Here is a 23,276-nt window from a genome sequence, read left to right as displayed (position 1 = left end):
AATTCAGTATCCAAGATGTTGTGGGTCCCTCCGACGTATGGGACGTACCCACTATGAAAAGAAAAAAAAAAAGAGGAAAACGTGTTATTTGAAAAAGAAGAAAAGTTTGGCAATTTTTCTTTGACAAAGTATAAAGAAGTGAATGAGTTATACATGACTCATTCACTGAAATGCCTATAAAAGGAGGCAGACGAAGCTCAGTTAAGCACAGCACAACACACAGCAGAAAGACGAAGGAAAAATGTAGAGAGAGTTACTTATCTAGTTTTAGGAAGGGTTTCCTAAAACTAGGGGAGAGAGAAAAATAGTGAGGAAATTATTTTGGGGTGTTTTTGGGAAACACTTAGTGTGCCACTATTTTTGTATTACTCTCTGTGTACCTACTATTTTTAATAGTGAAAGAATTATTCGAAGTTTGTCCCGTGGACGTAGCCGTAAACAGTTAAGGGTGAACCACGTAAATTGCTGTGTCCCATTTCTATTTTTTCGCTGCGTTAATTTTCTCTTAATTGATTGAAAGGGCCCAACAAGTGATATCAGAGCTAATGCCCAACAACCGGTATCAGAGCAGAAGGTTTCGGCATGTCCAGCCGGTCAGATAGCGGTACTGGATCTGTGGATATATTTTGAAAATAAATATACCATGATGAAGAGAAAATTATGACGAGTCCATTGGTGCTGTCCGCTCGGAAAGACGTTGCAGAATCGACTTAGTGATGAATAGTAAAATAGTAACTCGCAATTGATGGTGAATAGTTACTATTGGCATTACTGTTGCTGAGCCTGTCACAGCCCAGCACTATTCACGTATAGTACTATTTACGCATACAGGTACTATTCACGTATAGTACTATTCACGTGTACAGTTACTATTCACGCATACACTTACTATTCATGGTCACTATTCACGTATACTACTGTTCATGTATACGTTTATGTTGGTGATAATTTTCTGCACAAGTCAAAATGGCCAAGCAAAATGATCAGTCTAAATGCCGAAAATTACCATATATGGAGAAATGAGAGATCTCCTTATGGTAATCAAAATGCATTTGCCTGTGTTTAGTTGAACTAAACCGGAAGAGAAGACTGATGAGGAATGGGCTTTCGAGCATGCGTCCAAATCTCGATTAGTAGATTTGATGATAAAGGTTTCTGTAGCACCTTCAGAAATGGTTAGTGGAAGCTCACAAAAGGTTCATTTGTGGTAGCTAAAGACCGAAAGTTGTACGTGATGCATGCGAAACTCTCCTAAGACACTCTGAGTGTAGCGGAGAATGACAGTACAGTTGAATTGTGGCATAAACGACTACGCCACATGAGTAAGACAACTCTGGCATGAAAGAACGTACTACCTGGATTGGATGAAGTTCACCTAAACAAGTGTCCTGATTGTATGGTGGGAAAGTTAAACAGAGTAGCTTTCAAGATTATCCCTCCTTCTAGAATGAAGAATGTATTAAATCTGATTCATTCAGATTTCTGTGGACCATTGATGATGTCATATGGTGGAAATCGATATTTTGTGATATTTATCGATGACCATTCTAGGAAGACTTGGGTATACACATTGAAGCCTTCTAAACCTGGTTCAGAGACAGACAAGCAAGAAGCTGAAGTGTATCAGGACAGATAATGGTGGAGAATACACTAGGCCATTTGATGCTTTCTGCAAAGAGCATGGCATTCGACATCAAACGACACCTCCCAAGACGTCGCAACTGAATGGTTTCGCTAAGAGGATGAACAGAACTTTGATGGAGAGAGTCTGATGTTTACTCTCACATGCAAAGTTGTCTAAAAGATTTGGGGTGAAGTGTTACTCATAGCAGTTCGTCGTTCACTCTGTTTCCCTCTACAGTATGATACTCTAGAGAGAGTATGGTTAGGAAAGGATGTTTCCTATGATCATTTGCAGGTGTTTGGTTTGAAAGCCTTCGTACATGTCCCGAAGGATGAACGGTCTAAGCTTGATGTCATGACTAGACAGTGTGTATTCATTGGCTATGGCCAAGACCAATTTGGCTATAAGTTTTATGACCCAATCCAGAAGACGATTATAAGAAATCGTGATGCTGTATTTGTTGAAGATCAGACTATTGAAGATATTGAAACAGAGTGCCAATAGATCTGATGAAGACTCAACAGACATACAGAGAGTCCCTCCAATAGAACACAGACGAATTGGAGATGAACAATATGTTCCACAAGAACAAGTGCCAGAGTTAGAAAATCCAGAAGTTCCTAATGAGAATGAACCAGATGAAGATTATGGTGTTCATATTCAACCACCAGCACCAGAAGGTTCTCAAACATTAATAAGGTCTAGTAGAGTCAGACAACCATCTACTAGATATTTAGCAAATGAATATGTATTGATGACTGACGGGGGAGAACCTGAAAGCTTTGAAAAACAAGTGGGTGTTCAGGATCAAGTAGGAAGAACACAGCTCCCAACCACGATTCAAAGCTAGACTGGTTGTGAAAGGATATTCAATCAAAGAAAGGGTATTGATTTTGATCTTTTCACCAATTGTGAAAATGACATCCATTCAGACAGTGCTCGGAATGGCCACCAGTTTTGATTTGGAAATCGAGCAAATGGATGGAAAGACTACCTTCCTACATAGAGATTTGGAAGAAGAAATATACATAGAGCAGCCAGAGGATTTCGTAGAAAAAGAGGATTGTGTTTGCAAACTGAGGAAGAGCTTGTACGGCTTGAAGCAGGCATTGAGATAGTGGTACAAGAAGTTTGAGTCTGCTATGGGGGAGCAAGGCTACAGAAAGACTACTTCAGATCACTATGTTTCTATGAAGAAATTCTTTGATGATGACTACATCGTTTTTGCTCTATGTTGTTGATATGTTGATTGTTGGTCAGAAGTACTAGCTTGAAGAAACAGCTATCTAAGTCTTTTACTATGAAAAGACTTGGGATCAGCAAAGCAGATTCTTGGCATGAAGATTATAAGGGATCGAAGAGCCAAGAAATTATGGTTGTCACAAGAGAAGTACATTGAGAAAGTACTTCAAAGGTTTAGAATGGAGAATGTTAAAGCGGTTAGTTGTCCTCTTACTAATCACTTTACAGTGCCCTTCTACGGATGGATAGAAGGAAGAAAAGGAAAAGAGTCCATTCGCTTCAGCAGTTGAAAGCTTGATGAATGTCATGGTTTGTACACGGCCAGATATTGCTCACTCAATTGGAGTAGTGAGTCGGTTTCTTTCAAATCCTGGAAAGGAACATTGGACTGTAGTGAAATGGATTTTCATGATATCCAATCACGTTTGCAGGGGGAGCCGTGCCGTGACAGTCAAGATTACAGAAGTGTGTTCCTTTGTCAACAACTGAGACAAAAGGAGAAGTCTGAGCTGTGTGTCAAAGTGCCAAGAATGGAGAGTCCCACTATATCGTTGGGAGGGGGAGAATTGTTGTGGGTCCCTTCGACATGTGGAACCTACCTGCTTTGAAAAGAAAAAAAAAAGGAAAACGTGTTATTTGAAAAAGAAGAAAAGTTAGGCAATTTTTCTTTGACAAAGTATAAAGACGTGAATGAGTTATACACGACTCATTCACTGAAATGCCTATAAAAGGAGGCAGACGAAGCTCAGTTAAGCACAGCACAACACACAGCAGAAAGACGAAGGAAAAATGTAGAGAGAGTTACTTATCTAGTTTTAGGAAGGGTTTCCTAAAACTATGGGAGAGAGAAAAATAATGAGCAAATTATTTTGGGGTGTTTTTGGGAAACACTTAGTGTGCCACTATTTTGTATTACTCTCTGTGTACCTACTATTTTTAATAGTGGAAGAATTATTCGGAGTTTGTCCCGTGGACGTAGCCCTAAACAGTTAAGGGTGAACCACGTAAATTGCTGTGTGTCCCATTTCTATTTTTCCGCTGCGTTCATTTTCTCTTAATTGATTGAAAGGGCCCAACAAGTGGTATCAGAGCTGATGCCCAACAACTGGTATCAGAGCTGATTCCTAACACCAGAAAGGTAATGGTCCATACATACAATAGTAATACTAAACAGTTAAAAAGAAGGTGGTAACGAAGAAAGGATGGGTTACCAGCAATTTTCTGAGTGGAGGTAACGGTGAAGACTCCGGAGTCAATGAGTGCATTCTCAGCATCACTGGTAAGCGAAACAACGCCCACTGGATATGTTTCAAGGCCATTGAATTTATGGGTCATTTTATACACAGGATTTCTCAAACTCAGTGGCGTGGACTGTTGTGCCATAGCTAACAGCCCAAAAACCACCACTGAAATTCGAATTGCCCACATCTTATGGGGTGGCCCTGCAAAAGCCATTCGATTTGCTGAAGAGTTTGGAGAGAAAATTAAGACAATGTCTTAGAAGTTAAGTGAGAAGGCTGATCCTATAACCTAAAACAAGCCAATGTTTTGGTTGGTGTGTTGCTCTTCCTCGAAAAGGCCTTAAATAGACGCGAGCAAGGCACTGTGTCATCGTTATCCCTTCCCATATAATTAAAAAAATAAGCAATAGCCGCATGTTCCATGAAAGAATAATTAAGAAAACCAAACCCTAAGGGTTGGTTCACATGGTAAGTGAATTTTCTCCACAAGTTTAAATCAAAGGTTATAAATGAGGAAAATTTTTTCTTACACCCGGCATATGAGTAGTCTTATATATCAAGTCAATCAAAAAAAGATTTTTTTAAAAAATTATTACTTTATCAATTTTTTAGTGTACGGTTAGAAATAATATTGTTTGAACTGAAATTTTATTTATAATTGGTTTAGTGTAGAGGTGACCATGTGTAGGTAAGTCTTTCCCTATAAATGATATCAATCAAGTATGTTTTGACTGATATTCTCAGTTATAAGAGAAGTGAGAGGTCTCAACCCGTTAGACTCTCTCAATAAATAAAAATAAAATCATAAATGATAATTTTTTTCTTAATTGAATCATGTTTTATTAACGGTAATAGATGATCCATTTCCCCGATGAATTTAATATGATATATGAAAGTGAACCTAAAACAAAGGCCAACATGGGCATGGCGCCCGAACATGTCATGCAATATAAAGCTATTAGAAGTAATGCATTTATAAACATTTAGCTTCCATTTGTTTCCGAAATTATATTTTTCAAATAAAATAATTTTAAAATAAATTATTTTGCATTATTTGATTGCAATATTAAAAAGTAATTAAAAAATATTAAAATTTTTAATTTATAATTATAGAAATTTTGTATTTCAAAAACTTATAATTAAATATGAGAAAAATACATAAAAAGTGATAATTTGTGATGCTTGCCGATTACTTATGGTGGTTTTTGCCGATGACTTACGGTGGTGTTGACTATGGCTAGCAGTTAGAGGTGGTCAGTGATTGTTCATGGTGGCTAAGTGTGATTAATAAATTTAAAAATTTGTGTTTTTAAAGGTTATACTAAGTGTTTCTAAAAAAAAAAAAAAATGGTAAGTGTATTAATAAGGAAAATATTTTTTCTCTTGGAAGTGAAAATCATTTTCTTTAAACATGACTTAGTTTTCCTTTAACCAAAAAATATTTTTCATGGGAGCTCACCGATGGTCAGCCCTTTTCTTTTTTTATTGTTTTATAAATAATCCTCAGATCTAGTTCTGAGTTATTGTTATATCATTATGGTGATTTTGTTTAACGTCTTTTGTTATTTGGATATTTATACAGAAAGAAGGGTAGATCTCATCTTTAATAGAAGAAAGAAATTTGAAGGTCATCAGATCGGACTTATAGAAAGACCATGGAGTCAAACGGTGGGTATGAATAGCCATCAAATGGAGCAAGCGATCGCCTATAGCACAAATATTATGCTTTGTCAACTCGATCAGATACTTCAACTCAAAATTGTGTTTTTTTATTCTTTGCAAGTGGTTTGGCATTAGACTTTATATACAAAAATGTAGAAATATATTGATATGTATCACATATCTATATAAAGTTTCATCTTAATAAAATTCTAATTTGATTTCTTTAAAAAAAAAGAAAAATATTTTTCATTGACTAATCTTCCTGAGCATTCAAAAAAATCTGAAAAATATTTTTTCAAACAAATTATTTTCCGAAAGCAAAGGAGCCTAAACTGCAAATTAATAACGTCACCCCAAATTCGTACTAACATTAATCCAAATGGGAAAATTTTTTCAGTAGGGATGCATTAAAAATTTAAACATCACCCCATAATTCAATGTTAAGTTGAAAAAAAAAAAGGAAATTTAAAAATTTAGGTGTCAAATTAAAAATTTATAGAAACAGGTCACTCTTGTTTCTTCTTAAAAATGTTAATTTTTTAAATGGAATTAAGTATTGATGCGGTATATAAGGATGGATATTCGCCATGTATCTTTTTCTTTTGAAATAATCAACTTCCGCCGTTAAGAAAAAAACAAAAAGAACCAAGAGACAATAAACAGTTTGGGATTACTTTTTGTCGCTAAAGCTCTTTCTCTTATTGCAAATAACTTTAGCGACAGGCTATAATCATCGCTGTTTTTTCTATCTCGCTTAGACAACTTTCTGCGACAATGAAATTGAGGACACTATTTTAGCGCCAAACTTGTTCTCGCTAAAACAGTTGTGGTTGCAAAATAATTGGTTTGAAAGTTATTGCTCTTTGGATAAAGATACTTAAATAATTAAAATACATAATAATTATATATAATTTAATTACTTATTATTTTTTAATTTGGTTACATATAAATTTTCGAGGGAAAAAATAGAACAATAATAAAATTTTAAAAAATTTATAATCAATTAGGATGTCAAAATACAAAATATTCATAAAAACTTAGTTCCATATTTATTAGGTTATATATGTATTTACTATTTGATTATGACTCTGGAAGTTAAAACAATTCTAGCTAAAGTACCATACTATTATAAATAATATATAAAATTTTGTTATGGTATTACGTTGTTATGTTACGTTATAAATAATTATATATTTTATTATTTAAAGTCTTTATATTTTGTTTCAATAATTCTTTTATGAATTTCGCGAATATTTAAGAAAATAATGTCTCAAATCTTGTTCAAACATGTCCTGGGAAGAATGAAAAGTTACTATCAATATTGCATAAGTAAACCTTATTAGGGTAATTATATTACTATTATTATCTTCGTTAAGTTTGCTTTGTGAGACATACGTGTCAATTTAGGAACTAAACATGTGGGGAAATGCTTCGACTCCAGCGTGCCTCTTGGCTCTTTCAAAGGCCAAAACACCTTATTTAATTATGTGTTTGTGTCGAGGCCAAATTTAAAATTTGAAAGTATCAGGCCATGTTAAAACTATCTTATATTAGGTATCTCTTACATTTTAAAGAAATAATTATATTAGGTATTTATTTTCTTCTTATTTCTAATTTTTTATTCAATAAAATTATATTTAAAAACTATATAAATTTGGATATTAATGTAAAAACATTAGACCAACGAGAATTGATATAAGTGAAAAGAACTAAGATCCCTTAAATAAGAGGTTGAATGTCTGATCATTGTGAACAGAGAAATCTCAATTAGTAACGTTTTTCCCTATAAATCTGACATGGTGCGAACATGATTACACTTAACTCAAAATGTGATATAAATCAAAAGAATGTGAAATCATTAGTTATTTTCATTAATAGGCAGTAAGGTCAGCAGAATATAATTGCACGCTTAGGAAAAATTTATATAGGAGGTTTGAAATCTACAATCATCACAGTTAGGAATGCAAATTGTGTTTGAATATTATTTCCAGCTCAAACTGTAAATACATTGTACATGTGTAAACAAAAATTAATTATAGCTTTGTATAATTAATTTACAAAATTATTTAGGTTTGAACAGAAACTAATGCAAATATAATTAATTAAAAATGATTAAAATACAGATTCAATATAACCTATATATATATATATATATATATATATATATATATATATATATATATATATATATATATTATTTTATATATCTCCAGCAACGTGTCTCTTGTGTAAATTTGAACCACGCTAAATTTAAAAATCTGAAGTGGTTGGACGGTTCAATTTTTATTTTTGTTTCTTTAGCATATAAACGAAAAAGAAAAACAAGTTCTGAGTTTAAAAAATTAAGGTGCCTCTAAGGGTGTGCATAGGACCATGGAAATCTGGTGTCCGTTCCTGAAAACTGTCCCAAATTTTAATTCTATAGTAATTATTTTGAATGTTATTTTGGAACAGAACAGTTTTTCAACTACAACTGAGCTTGTGCCAATAAATTTTGTCCCAAGCCATTCCATCGCGAAAAGCAAGTATTCCCATCTCATGTCTTTTTTTTTTTTTTTTTTAATGAATTTCAAATCATGTTGAAAAAAAATCACTTATGTTAATCCTTTTTATGTTTAGTTTTTCTTAAGATGCCAATCATTTGCTAAGGTAATAAAAATAATGATATGAAAGAAAATAATAGGTATCTTTTCAAATTTAAAGGCGTAATTAATAAAATAAATTTTCAATGTAAATTTTTCTTCTATAATCTTTCTAAATAAATTTTTTCTATTAAACAAAAAGAATATTAATGAATACAAAAGAAAATATTAATCGTAATTATCCTGATTACTCAATTATTGGTTATGTCGAATGATATTATTACTTATCTTTCAAATGATGTTAGGGATTAGATAAAGTAAGTATTAAAAAATTTAAATCAACCTAAAGCAACAATAAGCAACACAATGATGAGTTAAAATGCACAAGATATATATAAAATTTTACTAATTTTTGAAATTATTTTATTTTATTATACCTGGTGCTCTTATTAACTAAAGAGTAACAACTGGTAATTCTTCTACATTCAATTATGACTTTATAGCGGATCCCTAATTGAATTATTTGGCTTTTTTTTTTTTTGTTTTTTACTTAAATTTCTATTCATGAATTTTGTTTGTTTGTAATTAATGACTATAGTAATTTTATTTTTTTCTGTGAAATGAAATTAATAAGATTAAGGAAAATCCTAATTGATTTACAACCTAACCCATTCAGTTTTTTTTATCTGAATCTCCCTCCTGTCCCATTTTAAAAAATGTGACAAGACTTATTTTTTATGTCGATATTTTCATTTGGATTGAAAATTATATAATTCCTGTCTTGACTCAATCCATGCACACCCTTATGCCTCGAAATAATAAAAAATTACTAAAATATTTCTTTTCTTCCTGTTTTTAATTTTTACTTAATAAATTATATTAAAGATTATCAATAATTTGACTTTTCTAATCATTTCGTGTTTCACATTCTTGAAGATATACAGCCTGTCATATTGCTTAGTTTATCTCATGATTTAGGATTAGATATGCCTCCACCCGCTATATGGAAGGTCTCATACACCAAATGAATTAAAAAAAAAAATTTTCCGTGTATGGTCATGAATACTATTATTTAAATAAAATATTATTATTGATTACTTTTTTTTACAGTTGAATCCATATATCAAATTTATGTGAGTCTGTTCCCATTATTTATATATTTTTCATCTTGAATTGCAATAATTAGGTTTTTAAAAATTTTTTTCTATAAAAATAAAATTATTGATGATTTGAATATTAATGTGAAAATTTTAGTTAGTTATTTATACTAATAGGAGGTTAAATTAATCAAATTTAATTGTATTTTTAGATGCACTTTGCCTAAATTATAAGATTAAGTCCAGAGTCACAACTATTGGATTTACAGGTTTTATCAAAATATTATTTCGAGCTCAACATAGAGACACATGACCGAAATTAGACATGACTAAAAAGAATATTAATTATTTTTATATAGTGTATTAGTTTTATTAATTAATTTATAAGATTATTTAACTTGAACCGAAATTACATATATGAGATATGATATATAGATCAATATGTTATGATACTTTTTTATAGAAAGTCTAATAATAAACTACTTATATAAAGGATAAAAAAAAAAACACAATCTTGTATCTGATCCAGTTGATAGAACATTATATATGTGTCATATACGATCATGGACTTCACTTGATGGCTATTCAAGGCGTTGCTCGACTCTAAGATCTTTTTGCAAGCCAGATTTGATCACCTTCAAATTTTTTTCACTTATTAGAGAGGAGATCTGCATTTTTTCTATATAACTGTCCAAATAATAAAAATACTATAGATGCAATTATCACAATGGTAACAAGTATAACTCAGAATTAAATCTTATAATGAAATTTCAAGATATGAGCAAACATAATCTGAATATTTAGGCAATAATAACTCATATATGTACTAAAAAAATACAAATTTGATAATTATTTAAAAAGAAAAAAAAAAAAAAGGGAAAAGAGTGACCGATGAGAGCTTACTGGTGGCCATCTGTGGAAGAAGAAAAAATAATTTTTAAATTTTAAGAGAAAATGAAACAAAAATTTTGTTTATATACATATATGACCAATTACAATGGTAGGAATTAAAGTTAAAGATACTTAAAAAAATTTCAAGAATTAAGGGACAAGATTGAAAAAATTTATTATTTTAAAGGATAAAATAAAAAAATTTTAATATTTTGTGAGGTAATTTAAAAAAAAAAAAAAAGAAAACCTGACTCCCCTAGCTCCGTCAACGAGTATGACTATTCTGGGATCTATTTCTAGTTCTTATGTACTCAACTACGTTAGATGTATATACAGAAAATAACCAATATGGTTGATATACGAAACACATAAAAATATTAATATTTTTCTACTCAAGACAGAAAGAAAAAAAAAGAGAGAAAATTGTAATAATAGTTGGAGTTCGTGGCACATAAAAATATGAATTTCTTTTCCACAGCTCAAATATTTGATTTTGTTCATATCATCCGTTAAACTCAAATATGTTTATTATCAAAAGTGATCATTTTCAGAATATCATTCATAATTTTGTAAATAACAATTATTATTAAAATAAGTCAAACGATAGAAAAAAAAAAGTCCAACTTTTGATATTTTTATAATTTTGGTTAATTCTATTAATTTTATTTACTATTACTATTACTATTAATTATATATATATATATATAATTTAGCTATGTATCCCTCATTTATAACCTGCATAAATATAAACTTAATTTATTGATTAAGTGGAGCTCGTCGGAGATTAGGATGCAAAAAGCCAAAAATAATTTTGTCGCAAATGCTAAAGCATGCAGGTTCAGAAAAACTAGTCAAAATTGCGATATAACTCAATTAACAAAAAAAAAAAAGAAAAAAGAAAAAAGAAAAACATAAATTTATGTCGCACATAGATTCCGTTAATAACAGGTGAAAAATTAGACACCAAATGCTTACGGATAAATTCAAATCGTCGCCAAATTCCATCAATAATATTACATAACTTTTCTAATTTTAGTGTTAAGTTTTCCGTCGCTGAATGTTACTAATTAATTAATCATACCGATCAAACGTTGTTTATCACCATAAATTTTGTCCATATTTTAAAAAATAAAAAATGATAATCATAACGAAAAAGGGACCTTAATCGATTCAACTAATTTCATTGGATCGATTATTAATTTGAATTACTTGAAATCAGAAAATGCATAAATATAAACTTAATTTATTAATTAAGTGGAGCTTGCCAGAGATTAGGCATGCAAAAAGCCAAAAATAATTTTGTCGCAAATGCTAATGCATGCAGATGCAGACATGATCGAAGCATCTGTTTAAGAAAAACTACTCAAAAGAGTCGTCTAATGACTTGCTGTAATAAAAGTCAATATTTAAGTGAGTAATGACTATTAAATAGGATTTAAGTGAGTAATGACAACCTGCTCCGTCATTAGTTGATAATTAAATAAAGGTATATTAAAAAAACTAAACAAAAATTGTAATTTAATTATATTTATTATATTTTTTTTTGTTTTATTAGTCACTTAAGATTCTACATAATAATTGAGAAAATAATTAAATCACTTGAATTATAACAAGATTATTTTTAATTACTCAAATCTCAATAATTCTTTTTTCATTAATCTGCATGCTAAAGTTGAGAAAGAGAAAAGAAATGTGATAAAATAGGGTTTAAGAAATTGTACACAATGCTAAAGAAAGAATACTGGTGCATCAAGATTCCTATCTTTAGCACGAAAAGCAAAGGTCATCTAAGATCAAAAGTTTCTCTAATTGCTCCAGCGTCGTTGATCCTTCTATTGTAAATTAGCAGAAATTAACATTATTTACCTGTAAATCTTGCTTGCTACACCCATTCTCTTTTTTTTTACTATATAATTCTTTTCCTTCTCTTCCATTTCTTTGTTTATAATTCACTTTTTCTATTTTTATTGGTTCATTTATTTTTTTTATTTGATTTTTCATTAATATCATTGTTAAATAAAGAACGGTTGGAAAAAAACACAGAGTTTAGATCTGATAATGTATCATTTTTGTATTGGTCTTTTATATTTTTTTTCCCGTATTTTTATTGTTCGTTTTTTTAATTTTACATGGACTATAAAGATATGCATCCTCTTAAATTAATTTTTCATTGTTTTTAATTGTTTTTTTTATTTCTTCGTTTGCTAATCTATCACAATGACTCTAACACTCTCTATTTATTGATTGGTTTCTACAAGATTTTTTTTAGGATCGAGTTATTAGCATACAAAATGGTGATTACTCTCCATCCGAACTTTTACTATGACAGCCTCAACAACAAATCTCAGATTTTTTCAACTATTTCAATTGCAATTTGAGGAAAAATACTTCAAAATATGGCAAGGTTACGCACTAAGGGATAGAAGTATGAACAATAGAACAAAAATTAATTGTAAGTTTATATTTAGTTTAACTAATTTTTCATCCTCCTTGATTTAGTAAATAGTGATTTTGTTTATGTATTATTTGTATTTGTCAACAACTTTATCTTTTGGGATTCTGTATTTTTTATTTATGCTTTTAATATTTTTAATTTAATATAAAATTGTCCACATTAAATTATTTAAATTTTTTTCTTATCTATCTATTATGTTGTTGTATATAATCCACATTTAATTATTTGAATTATAGAACTTTATATTTTATAGAGAATTATCGAGGATAAAAAAATAGTGTTTGAATTACAAACTCTAACTAAAACTTTGCTAGACTAATTGAAATTTATAATTATTTTAAATAAATTAACGGTATTATAATTTCTACATAATATGAAAATTTAATAAAACAATCCGTGGGAAAAATGAATCTTATAATATATACTAAATATGATTCGTATATTAAAAATACATATTATTTATAAATTATAAACTAATAAAGTAACTCGCACAAAGCGCGAACCTACATCTAGTTTTATATTAAAATCCCATAAACATTAAACTAATTTAATTAAGTGGGAGATTGTCCGAGATTGGGTATGGAGGATGCGATTGACATTACCTAAGCAAGATAGAAACCAATTAGTTTTAAGTATTCAGAATATTATTTACGCTTTTCAATAAATATTACTATTATTTATTTACTTGTCCACCCTCCTTCCTTTCTTTTAAATAAAAAATAATTTTATTTCACCACGTTTATTTTGTATAAATAAAATAATAAAATAGATGTGCATTTGTAACGGGATCTAAAGCCCTCTGTCTTATCAAAACAAACCAATATATATATATATATACTACTCCTCTATTGCCGTTGCATTTTTTATGGCTATTTTGTTTCTATTGGTATCTTGTTAGGAAACTTTAAAAAATAATTTTGTCTATCGTATAAAATTGACAAAATCTATCCTTTAAAAAAATTAACAAAATCACAGTGTTATTTCGGTCATAAAAACTTCTAATTAATTAAAAAAATTGACAAAACCGATGAAATAAGCATTTGATAAATTTAACTTTAAAAATATTTTTATTTCTATTATTTCAACAATTTTCAATTCAAAAGTTAAATTAATTTAATTACTCTACATTTTAATAATTAAACTAATTAAAAAAAGTATAAATAATAGAATAAGGAAAAAGATGAAGAACATGCATGAAGAAAATAAAAGATCAAGGAAAAATGAGAAGAAGAATAAATAAAGAAAAAAAAAAGCAAAAACAATTGGGAATTTATTTAATAAATAAATATTTGTCACTCTTCAGAAATAGTGACAAATATTTTCAACCACTAAATTTGCTTATTGCTGCTCATTTTTGTCACATGAAATTTTAGCATTTAACATTATAATTTTGCTATTGAAAAACTGTTAATAATTTAGCTCATTATAATTTATGCCATATGCAAAATTTTAAATTTTTTTTTTAAATTTTGTTATTAAATAGTGACTAAATAGCAATAAAATACATTTTATTGTTAATCTATCGCTATTCTATCACTAATTACATGAGCTCTTTTAATATTAACATTCTTTTTTTTTCTGTTAAATGTCGCTAAATGATTGATAATTTAATTTTTTCGCTATTTGCTGAAAAGTTTGTAGTGATTAAACAACTTGAAATCTATAGAAAAAAAAAATTGTAATTAACTAAATACCTTATTATCAATTCTCAAAATAATTTATGGTTATATAATGAATATATAAATAAAGTGGAAAAAAAGTTAAATTGTCCGATTATTAGATATGACTCCTCTCATGCAGATTGTCCAATTTTTATCTTATAATTTTTAAATTTAACTTTTTTAACTCTATAATTTCTTTAATTTTTATTTTTTATAACAATATTAAACTTGTAGATTGAAAAATCTCTGCTGGTTGCCTTTCCAACGTTGTAATAGCTTTATTGGTCACATGCACTAAATTTTGTCTTTTTTTGTGGTTGGCTTTTAATGCATTAGTGCAGAGGTGGGACCAACGTATTCTGACGTGGTGTTAGAATTTAACAAGTCTTATCCACATATCAGGCTGAAATTATTCGTATAGAGGACAAAGTGATTGTCCTATCTTTTTATCGGTTCAAATTTGTGCATCGTCCATTAAAATTTAACAAAAATAAACTCAGACCTGTTTCCAACGGAACACCAATCCTAATCCTACGGCTATAAATGCTTCTGAAAGTAACCGTGGAGTAACATGTTTCGGAGGCTACAACCCATGAGGTAAAAACAATGTGATGTAGGCTTATTTAAACTTGGGTTGAACTAAAGTTAAAAAATTAATAACAACCAATTAGATAGCTAATTTATTATTTTTATATGTTGTTTGTGGATTTTATATGTCTAGAGACTATATTAATTTTTAAAAGTTACTTCAAACATTAAGTAACCGAGCAATATAAAAAGTAATGCTTCTCGTTTTGACTAAAAGCTACTTAAAAGCTTCTACATATATACTATGGATATGAGATTCATAAACACTTGAATATCTTCAAACTATGGTTCAAATTAACAATTAAGTTTTTCTACAATTTTTTTTGGGACATTATTATGAATTCTGCGAGCTTTGATTGAAATTACGTATCTATTTTTGGAAAAAAATTATTCTAAAGTTTCAAAGGATTTTTTTGTTTTCATTCATGCCTTCAAATTTAAGGTGTATGGATGTGATAATATTAAGATAAGTTGTCTCAAGTGGCAACTCTTAATTTTATAAATAAAAATACAGTTGATTTCTATTGATATAACTGTTTGTTAAAATCTTTTCTAAATTTTTAATATCAATCAAACACTTGGCTTCTTGAAGTTCAAACATTCATGAGTTTCGTGAATACCACCGTAAAAAAAATGAAGGTAGGGTGAAAAACTTGAGAAAGTAGTAGTTTTAAAAATAGGTTTTAATGAAACCAAATAATTTGGTGAGAAGGAAAAATCTGTTGGACGTACATGATGTGCAAAATGTGGCCAATCGGAATTGGATTGGGCCATATGCTTCTTCATTAGAAGAAAATATAAGTCAGTGGGTTTCACAATTATTGTCCTTGTGGTGTCGTTTTTGTCCAACTTGTCAGAAATTTAACCTATCCGATCAGTTTCATGCAAATTGGAACTCTATATCTCGCAATTGCACAATCATTATCTTCTCAAAAAAAAAAAAAAAAAAAAAAACATTTCCCGCGGCCTTCCGCCACATAAAAAATGTACTATTTCTTTATTTATAATTATAGGACATTTTTTAATTAATTTACATTCTTTTAAAATGAAATCTAATTATCCAGTGATCATAACCATAATTAATGTTGATACACTAATAAATATACCAAGCATATGAATGTATACCGAATATGCTAAGAAATTTAATACAGATAATTATACCAAGAGTTACAAATTTATAAAGAATTTGTGATACTCGGTCAAATAAAGTATTCAAAATTTAAGATATTTGCTCGAAACTTAAAGTATATAAATAAATAATCTTACAATTAAAATCATCTTCCATCATATGTTATAAGATAGTCCTTGTTTCTTAATTGGTATGCTCTGTTAATTTTTGTAGAAAAAATATATTTATAATTTAAAAATATTTGATGAGAAGGTACGTTATTTTTTTTCAAATTTACATGAATATTAGAGACTAGTGAAATTTATCAAAATCAAATAGAAGATTTTTTTTTTTCTTTTAAAAATATAAACTATGAAGTCATTTTTCTTGAAAACAAATTAATATTAGTTTCATCTAGAAAAATATTATATTAACTTTTCTATGTGCAAAAAATATGAAAAAGGCATTATTATTATTATTATTATTATTGTTATTTTTTAAAATAACAAAATTGAAATGGCCACTAATTTCTTTATCAATTAATATCTTAATTTATAAAATTTTTCTATTGAATATTGTAATTATAAAATTATATTGATTAAACCATTATTAAATAATTAAAAAATAAAAATTTATTGTTTGAAAAATTATAATAATCATGTATCAAATTAATAAAAATCTATTATTGTTAATGAGGAGAGGGAGAGATGTTATAAAATCATAAAATTTTAGGATGCAATATGTCATTTTCTGTAAAGTTTTAAATGTCATGAAGATAAACACTTAAAACTTAGGGGTAAATTTTATACGGTAAGCCAATAATTAAGGAGTGCGTGTGTTCACATGCAAGGTTAAGCATACTTTAAGTTAGAACTAATTAAATTAATCAAATCAATTCAGTTTGATTTTAAAAATTTTAGTATTTATTTTGAACAATGGTTCAAATACTTTTTGATTTATTTTGAGCAGTATAACATTTTAAAACATTGGCTTAAATCCAAATTAATTCGAAAAATAACTGCAAAATTCGATCGAACTTAAATGAATTTATTTATAATTTATAGTTAAAAAAATTTTTATTTTTGCTTATTTAGAAGCTCGAACTTAAATGAATTTTTTTCTGAGTTCAACTTTGTCTTTGGCTCGTCTCTTTAAAAGTTGAACTTTTTTTTAGCTCGTATGATTTAGATGTTTATATTAACGGATAATTGTAGTGAATGTTAATAGTAGATAGCTAGTGACCAATATGGGCTAACCGATAAATATTTATGTTTAATAAAATTTTTGCGGTGATTACTGTTAAAATATAAAATAACCATTAAAAGTATATTTTATATATATATTTAAAATTTGATGGTAAATATATTGTATTATATTTTAATGTATTATATAAATAAGAGTATTAATTAATTTTTAAAATCATATCTAATTAGACAATCATTATTTTTAAATAATTATGAACAAAATGATAAAAATTACTAATTTTAAAAATACTGTAATTTTTTTTGAAAGGCAAAATAAATAAGTTTTATTATTAATTATTTTTATGAGTTTAATTATGTCAAAATATAATATAAGCTACTTGCTCATAAAAAAAACTTTAAAACGTTGATCGAATCAATGGCTGATTAAGACTTTTATCATTTCATGAAATGTTAATTAAAAGGTTTACCGAATCCCTACAATCTAGCTATTGTATGAAATTAATGATTAAAATAGCAAGATCAAACTTGGATGCTATGATATCACGTGTCAATATCGACTGTGATACTATTTTAATTATTAACTAATTAATTATTAACTGATACTATTTTATTTTGTTTTCTCAATAAAAAGTTAATTTTTAATCTTGGTTATGAAGAGTTTATGTTTGATTTTATTGTAACTATTTATTCTCCTGTCACAAAATGATTTGGCGACAAGGTTAGATCTTTAGCGACAAAAAGAAAGCCCTTAGAAATAATTGTTAAGAGTGCGTTGTTTCGTCTCATTTGTTTTTTAGTTACCCCTTTCCTCACTGTCCTGGTTGAGCACATGGCATAGGTAATGCTTATCTATGTAATTCTTTCGATATAATTAAAAAAATATATATTCAATTTAGCACGTGACTAAAAATATTAATATTTTTATAAAAAAATAATATTTTTTGTATACTAGGATAGATACTAACTTTATCCCACCCTCTTCTTTTTTTTTTTTATTAAATTTATTAACAACTTATCCGACATAGCTTGGTTTAATAGTTGAATTGCGTTATATCTCACTTTGGTGATCGCACAATCGAGTTGTGAATTCGGCATCTTAGATATGGCATTTAAAATGTAATCGCTATTTCTTTTCGGGTTAGTCTCTCATCTAACCGTTAAACGGGTGATGGGAGGTAAAAAAAAAAAAAAATTATTAGCAACTTATGTTTATAAATTAAAATGAGACAAAAGACCAACTTTTTTTGGAATTCAAGAGAAAATGATTTTTTTACTCATATTATTCCATAATTTATTTTGATATAGCTTTAACATGTATATATGTATACCTAACTGTTGGCTTTTATAATCAAAACTCATTTTCAAACCTAATTTATACTTTTCCTCCTTTTTTTTTTTTATATTTAACTGATTTTCACATAACTACTTTTTTCGATTTTTTTAATTTGCAAACTTATTTCCATTTTAGAACTAGAATTGTATCAAATAAAATTTTTCTAACATTAGCTATTTTGAAACTCCACTTCCGTTACGTGCCATGTGAACCAATCCTTGATCTTTGGTTTTCTCCATTATTTTTTCATGAAACATGTGGCTGTTGATTTTATTATTATTTTTCAATTACATGGAATGGGATAGCCATGAAATAGTGCCTTACTTGCGTCTATATAAGGCCTTGTCGAGGAAGAGCAAAAACACCAACCAAAACGTTGCCTTCGTTTAGGTTATTGTATCAACCATCTCACTTCGCTTCAAATCAAATGGCTTTAGCAAGGTGGGCAATTCAAATCTCAGTGGTGGTTCTTGGGCTGTTAGCTATGGCTCAACAGTCCATGCCACTGAGTTTGAGAAACCCTATGAATGAAATTAAACAAAAACCCATTGGCATGCAAACATCTCCTGTGGGCGTTGTTTCTCTTACGAGTGCGTCTGAGTGTTTACTCAATAAATCTGGAGTCTTCACTGTCACCTCCACTCAGAATATTGCTGGTAACCCATCCTTTCTTCGTTACCAGCTTCTTTTTAATTCATTCAAAAAGGGTCTGTTTGGTATTATTATAAATAACAAATTGAATTAAAAATTTCTGAAAGCTATATTAATTAGTCTCAAGTGATGACTCTTTAAGTTTTTGACTTAAATCTGCTATTAATGTCGACTGTTAAGTTCTGGAATTTTAGCTTTCAGAAAAAAAAAAAAAAAAAAAAAAAACACGGGTAACGATTACTGTTCAAAAGTATACATTTTTTGATAGACCATTACCGCTTCTTGTATTTGTACAGGAAAAATATTTCGCATTGGGAAAATTAACGGAACAGAAGTTGTATATGCAAGGGCCGGGGAACTAATGGTAGGATTTTCCTTGTATATATACATAGTAAAAATCTTTTCATAAATTTGTGTATTTAACATTCTCCATTATTATTACAATATATGAATTAGGTTAATGTGGGCACGACTGTGCAAATCCTTGTGGATATATTTAATGTTAGAGGAATTGTCCATTTCGGCGGTGCAGCATCGGTAAATGAATCTGTGGTCATTGGTGATGTTTCAGTGCCTGATCAAGTTGCTTACACAGCAGCGTGGAGCTGGAGGGTAATTAATTATTGGAGCTGGAGTATTTTTTTTTTTTTTTTTTTAATCTCAGTGAATAAGTTATCAACTTCGTTTTTGCAGTACACTTATAATTATTTTCAATGGTTTTTATATAGAATTCTTCGACAGATGAAGTTCAGCCATTCCTTAAAGATATGGTTTATGGGAATTTGAGTTTTGGAGATTTTAATGTTCCCCAAAAGGGAGATAATTTACTAGGACGCATCTTTTATTGGGCATCGACATGGTTCACTGGTCAGCAAACACAGAACAGAGGTTTTTGGCTTCCCGTAAACCCAGATTGGCTAAGGATTGCATCTCAGATCCAGGGTTTGAAGTTGGAAACCCATGTGAATGAAACTGTGTACGTACCTTACAAACCAGTAGTTCAATTCGGATTAAAGGCCGGTACTGCTGATTTGTTCATTGTAAACGAAGCATATGGTGATTTCCTTCACAAAACTTTTAACATTTCAACAATCGACACTTCTGATTCTGCTATTGCTTTGGTACGTGTCTATGCTTCGTTCATAAACTAGTAATTAATTAAACTGTATCAGTATTAATAATCTAATTATATATTTGTGGATGCAGACATGTTTCTCAAATAACATTCCGTACGTTGTGTTTCGCGGAGTTTCTAACAAGGTAAGAGATAATGATCCAAAGCCGGAATATGCTCCGTTGGGAAATATCAATGCTATAAAAGCCACAGCTGCTTTCCTCGGATTGCTTAATCCCGATGATTCTGTGACCAATGAGTAGTAATTAGGTTAAGCATCTCAGTTTAAATAAGATTAGCTAAATGTACTCCTACTTTTGGCTAATTATCTAAATAAGATTAGCCATGTTGCTGTTAATTATTGATGAAAATGTAGTAATATTCTCTCTGATCAGTGATCTAAAATAAATAAATGACGTTTAATATTATCTCTATCATTTCTTGCAAAATGAAATATTTAATTTCCTAAACTCGCATGCATATGGAGCTACCACGTAGTAACCAGCAAAGAAATGCTTTAGACTCATCTTAATCACTTGTAATTACAAACTTCGTTACTGATCTGATCTAATAGGAGATTAATAAATTTAGACGATGAATCTAAGCTTACAACAAGCCCGTATCAATTTGTATATCCAGATGTAACAATTAGCGGTTAATATATTAGAAAGGAGAGAGAAGGCTGAGATGAGGGAAATGAGTAGAAAAAGACGCTACTTCGGAGAAGTATGGCCTCAGGCTCTGTTCATCAACTTTTATATAACATTTAACATTTTAACTAATTCATTCAAGTACTTGTTCTAATTGGTAAGGTAGGTCCAAGGGACATTAGATGAGTTTTTAGAAACTCATTGGGTGTTGCGAATTGAATTTTTTTTTTTTTTTTTTTTTTTTTTTTTATCGGTGGGGTTTTGGACTCGAATGAAGCTGAGTTTTTGGCCTTGTATGAAGCTCTTCACATTTTTGCTTCATCTTCTTTAAAGTCAAGCCCCTTGTTGATCGAATCAGATTCAAAAATTGCTTAAGGTTGGGTCTTACATAAGGACAAATTAAAGTCTTGGCATTTGTGGAAAAAAATTCAACAAACTTGATAAGCTTTTGTTATCCTGCTCCTAAGCCAGTTTTGTTCATGTCAAACGATTCAGGAATTAGTTCTAAGATTCATTAGCAAAAAAAAGGAGTGCATGCGACAAAATATTTTTTTGTTTAACTAATGAGCGTTGAGATGAATAGTTCGACACTCTTATTCTTTAAGTGAGGTCAAGGGTTCGATCCTCATGATGGAGTAAATACTCATTGGTCCACTTTACTTCTTAGTGGGTCGATCCAGTGCGTGCAAGATTTAGTTCTAGTACAGTGGGCTGAGATGCTAGTTAAGACCAAAAAATATTTTCTTACTTGGGTGTAATGTTATGAGTCTTAGTTCTTTATTCTTATTTCAAGAATGAATGATGTGTTGTTTGATGTTTTGGCTCAGTTTTCTTTAACTTATTTAAGAGTAGGTATGGATGTGTCGGATAAGCCTTTTAACTTAGATTAGTTTCCTAAATTTATTAAAGTCTTTCTTGGCTATCTTTATTCTATTAAACCAATGAATTTATTTGCTGCGATATATGATAAATATAATATTTCATCCATCTTAAAATTATAGTCTCAGTTCTTTTCACCTATTTTTAAAAATAGTAAATTAAATAGTTTAATTTTATTTTTTTCTTAGTTTTTCCATAATATACTAAAAATTGTATATTAATGATTCTTGAGACTTTCAAAATAAGATGAGTAGTTTATATCACAATTTCAGAATTAACTATTTTCAAACTTTTTTTTCACTGTCTAGCAAATTTAACTAATATTAATTATTCACACCCATAATTATATAAAGATTTTGTGAGAAAATAAAAAAAAGAAAATTTAGAATATAATTTTAAACGGAAGGAGCAATATACACTCCCATTTATTTGATATCACTGATATGCAAGTAAATTTTTTTTTTTTTTTCATCAACAAGACGATGAACATTTAAGAAAAATAGAATAATAAAATTTATAATCGATTAAGATGTCAAAATACAAAATATTCATAAAAATTTAATTGTAAATTTGCTAGGTTATATATGTATTTACTATTTGATTTTGACTCTCAAGGTTAAAACAATTCTAGCTAAAGAACAGTACGATTATAAATAATATATAAAATTTTGCTATGGTATTACGTTGTTTTTTGACATGGTTATGGTATTACGTTGTTACGTTATGTTATAAATAATTATATAATTTATTATTTTAAAGTCTTAATATTTTATTTCAATAATTCATTTATGAATTTCGCGAATATTTAAGAAAATAATCGTAAAATTTACAGAAAAAATGTCTCAAATCTTGTTCAAATGTCCTGAGAAGAATGAAAAGTTACTATTAAGATTGCATAAGCAAAACTTATTAGTTTAATTATATTAGTATTATTATCTTCGTTAAGTTTGCTTTGTGAGACTTACGTGTCAATTTAGGAACTAAACACCTTATTTAATTATGTGTTTGTGTCGAGGCCAAATTTAAAATTTGAAAGTTATAAAGAAATAATTAAATTTAACTCATGTTAAAACTATCTTATTAAAACTATCTTATATTAAAACTATCTTATTAAAATTTGTGTCGAGGCCATGTTAAAACTATCTTATATTAGGTATCTCTTACATTATAAAGAAATAATTATATTAGGTATTTATTTTCTTCTTGTTTCTAATTTTTTATTCAATAAAATTATATTTAAAAACTATATAAATTTGGATATTAATGTAAAAATATTAGACCAACGAGAATTGA

General features: G+C 28.8%; 1 protein-coding gene across 1 annotated transcript; it reads left to right on the top strand.

Annotated features, from left to right (window-relative positions):
• The first annotated feature begins 19,033 nt into the window (after positions 1-19,033).
• On the top strand, positions 19,034-20,888 carry LOC119369855 (bark storage protein A-like). The gene is made up of 5 exons (XM_089717868.1): positions 19,034-19,345; positions 19,637-19,704; positions 19,797-19,952; positions 20,069-20,461; positions 20,547-20,888. The coding sequence occupies exons 1-5, from the start codon at positions 19,117-19,119 to the stop codon at positions 20,715-20,717; spliced, it is 1,017 nt and encodes a 338-aa protein (XP_089573994.1). The 5' UTR covers positions 19,034-19,116; the 3' UTR covers positions 20,718-20,888.
• Positions 20,889-23,276: the final 2,388 nt, after the last annotated feature.

Source organism: Jatropha curcas, chromosome 2, assembly GCF_041381405.1.
Source record: "Jatropha curcas cultivar XTBG-Jc1 chromosome 2, XTBG_Jcur_1.0, whole genome shotgun sequence".
Taxonomy (NCBI): Eukaryota; Viridiplantae; Streptophyta; class Magnoliopsida; order Malpighiales; family Euphorbiaceae; genus Jatropha; species Jatropha curcas.
Note: the sequence above shows the minus strand (reverse complement) of the source record. Positions and strands in the feature narration are given on the sequence as shown.

Bases quoted from the DNA above. Each gene is read 5' to 3' on its own strand.
- LOC119369855 (XM_089717868.1), top strand. From the start codon at position 19,117: ATGGCTTTAGCAAGGTGGGCAATTCAAATCTCAGTGGTGGTTCTTGGG. The intron at 19,346-19,636 runs GTAACCCATCCT...GTATTTGTACAG, and splicing joins CTCCACTCAGAATATTGCTG to GAAAAATATTTCGCATTGGG. The intron at 19,705-19,796 runs GTAGGATTTTCC...TATATGAATTAG, and splicing joins CAAGGGCCGGGGAACTAATG to GTTAATGTGGGCACGACTGT.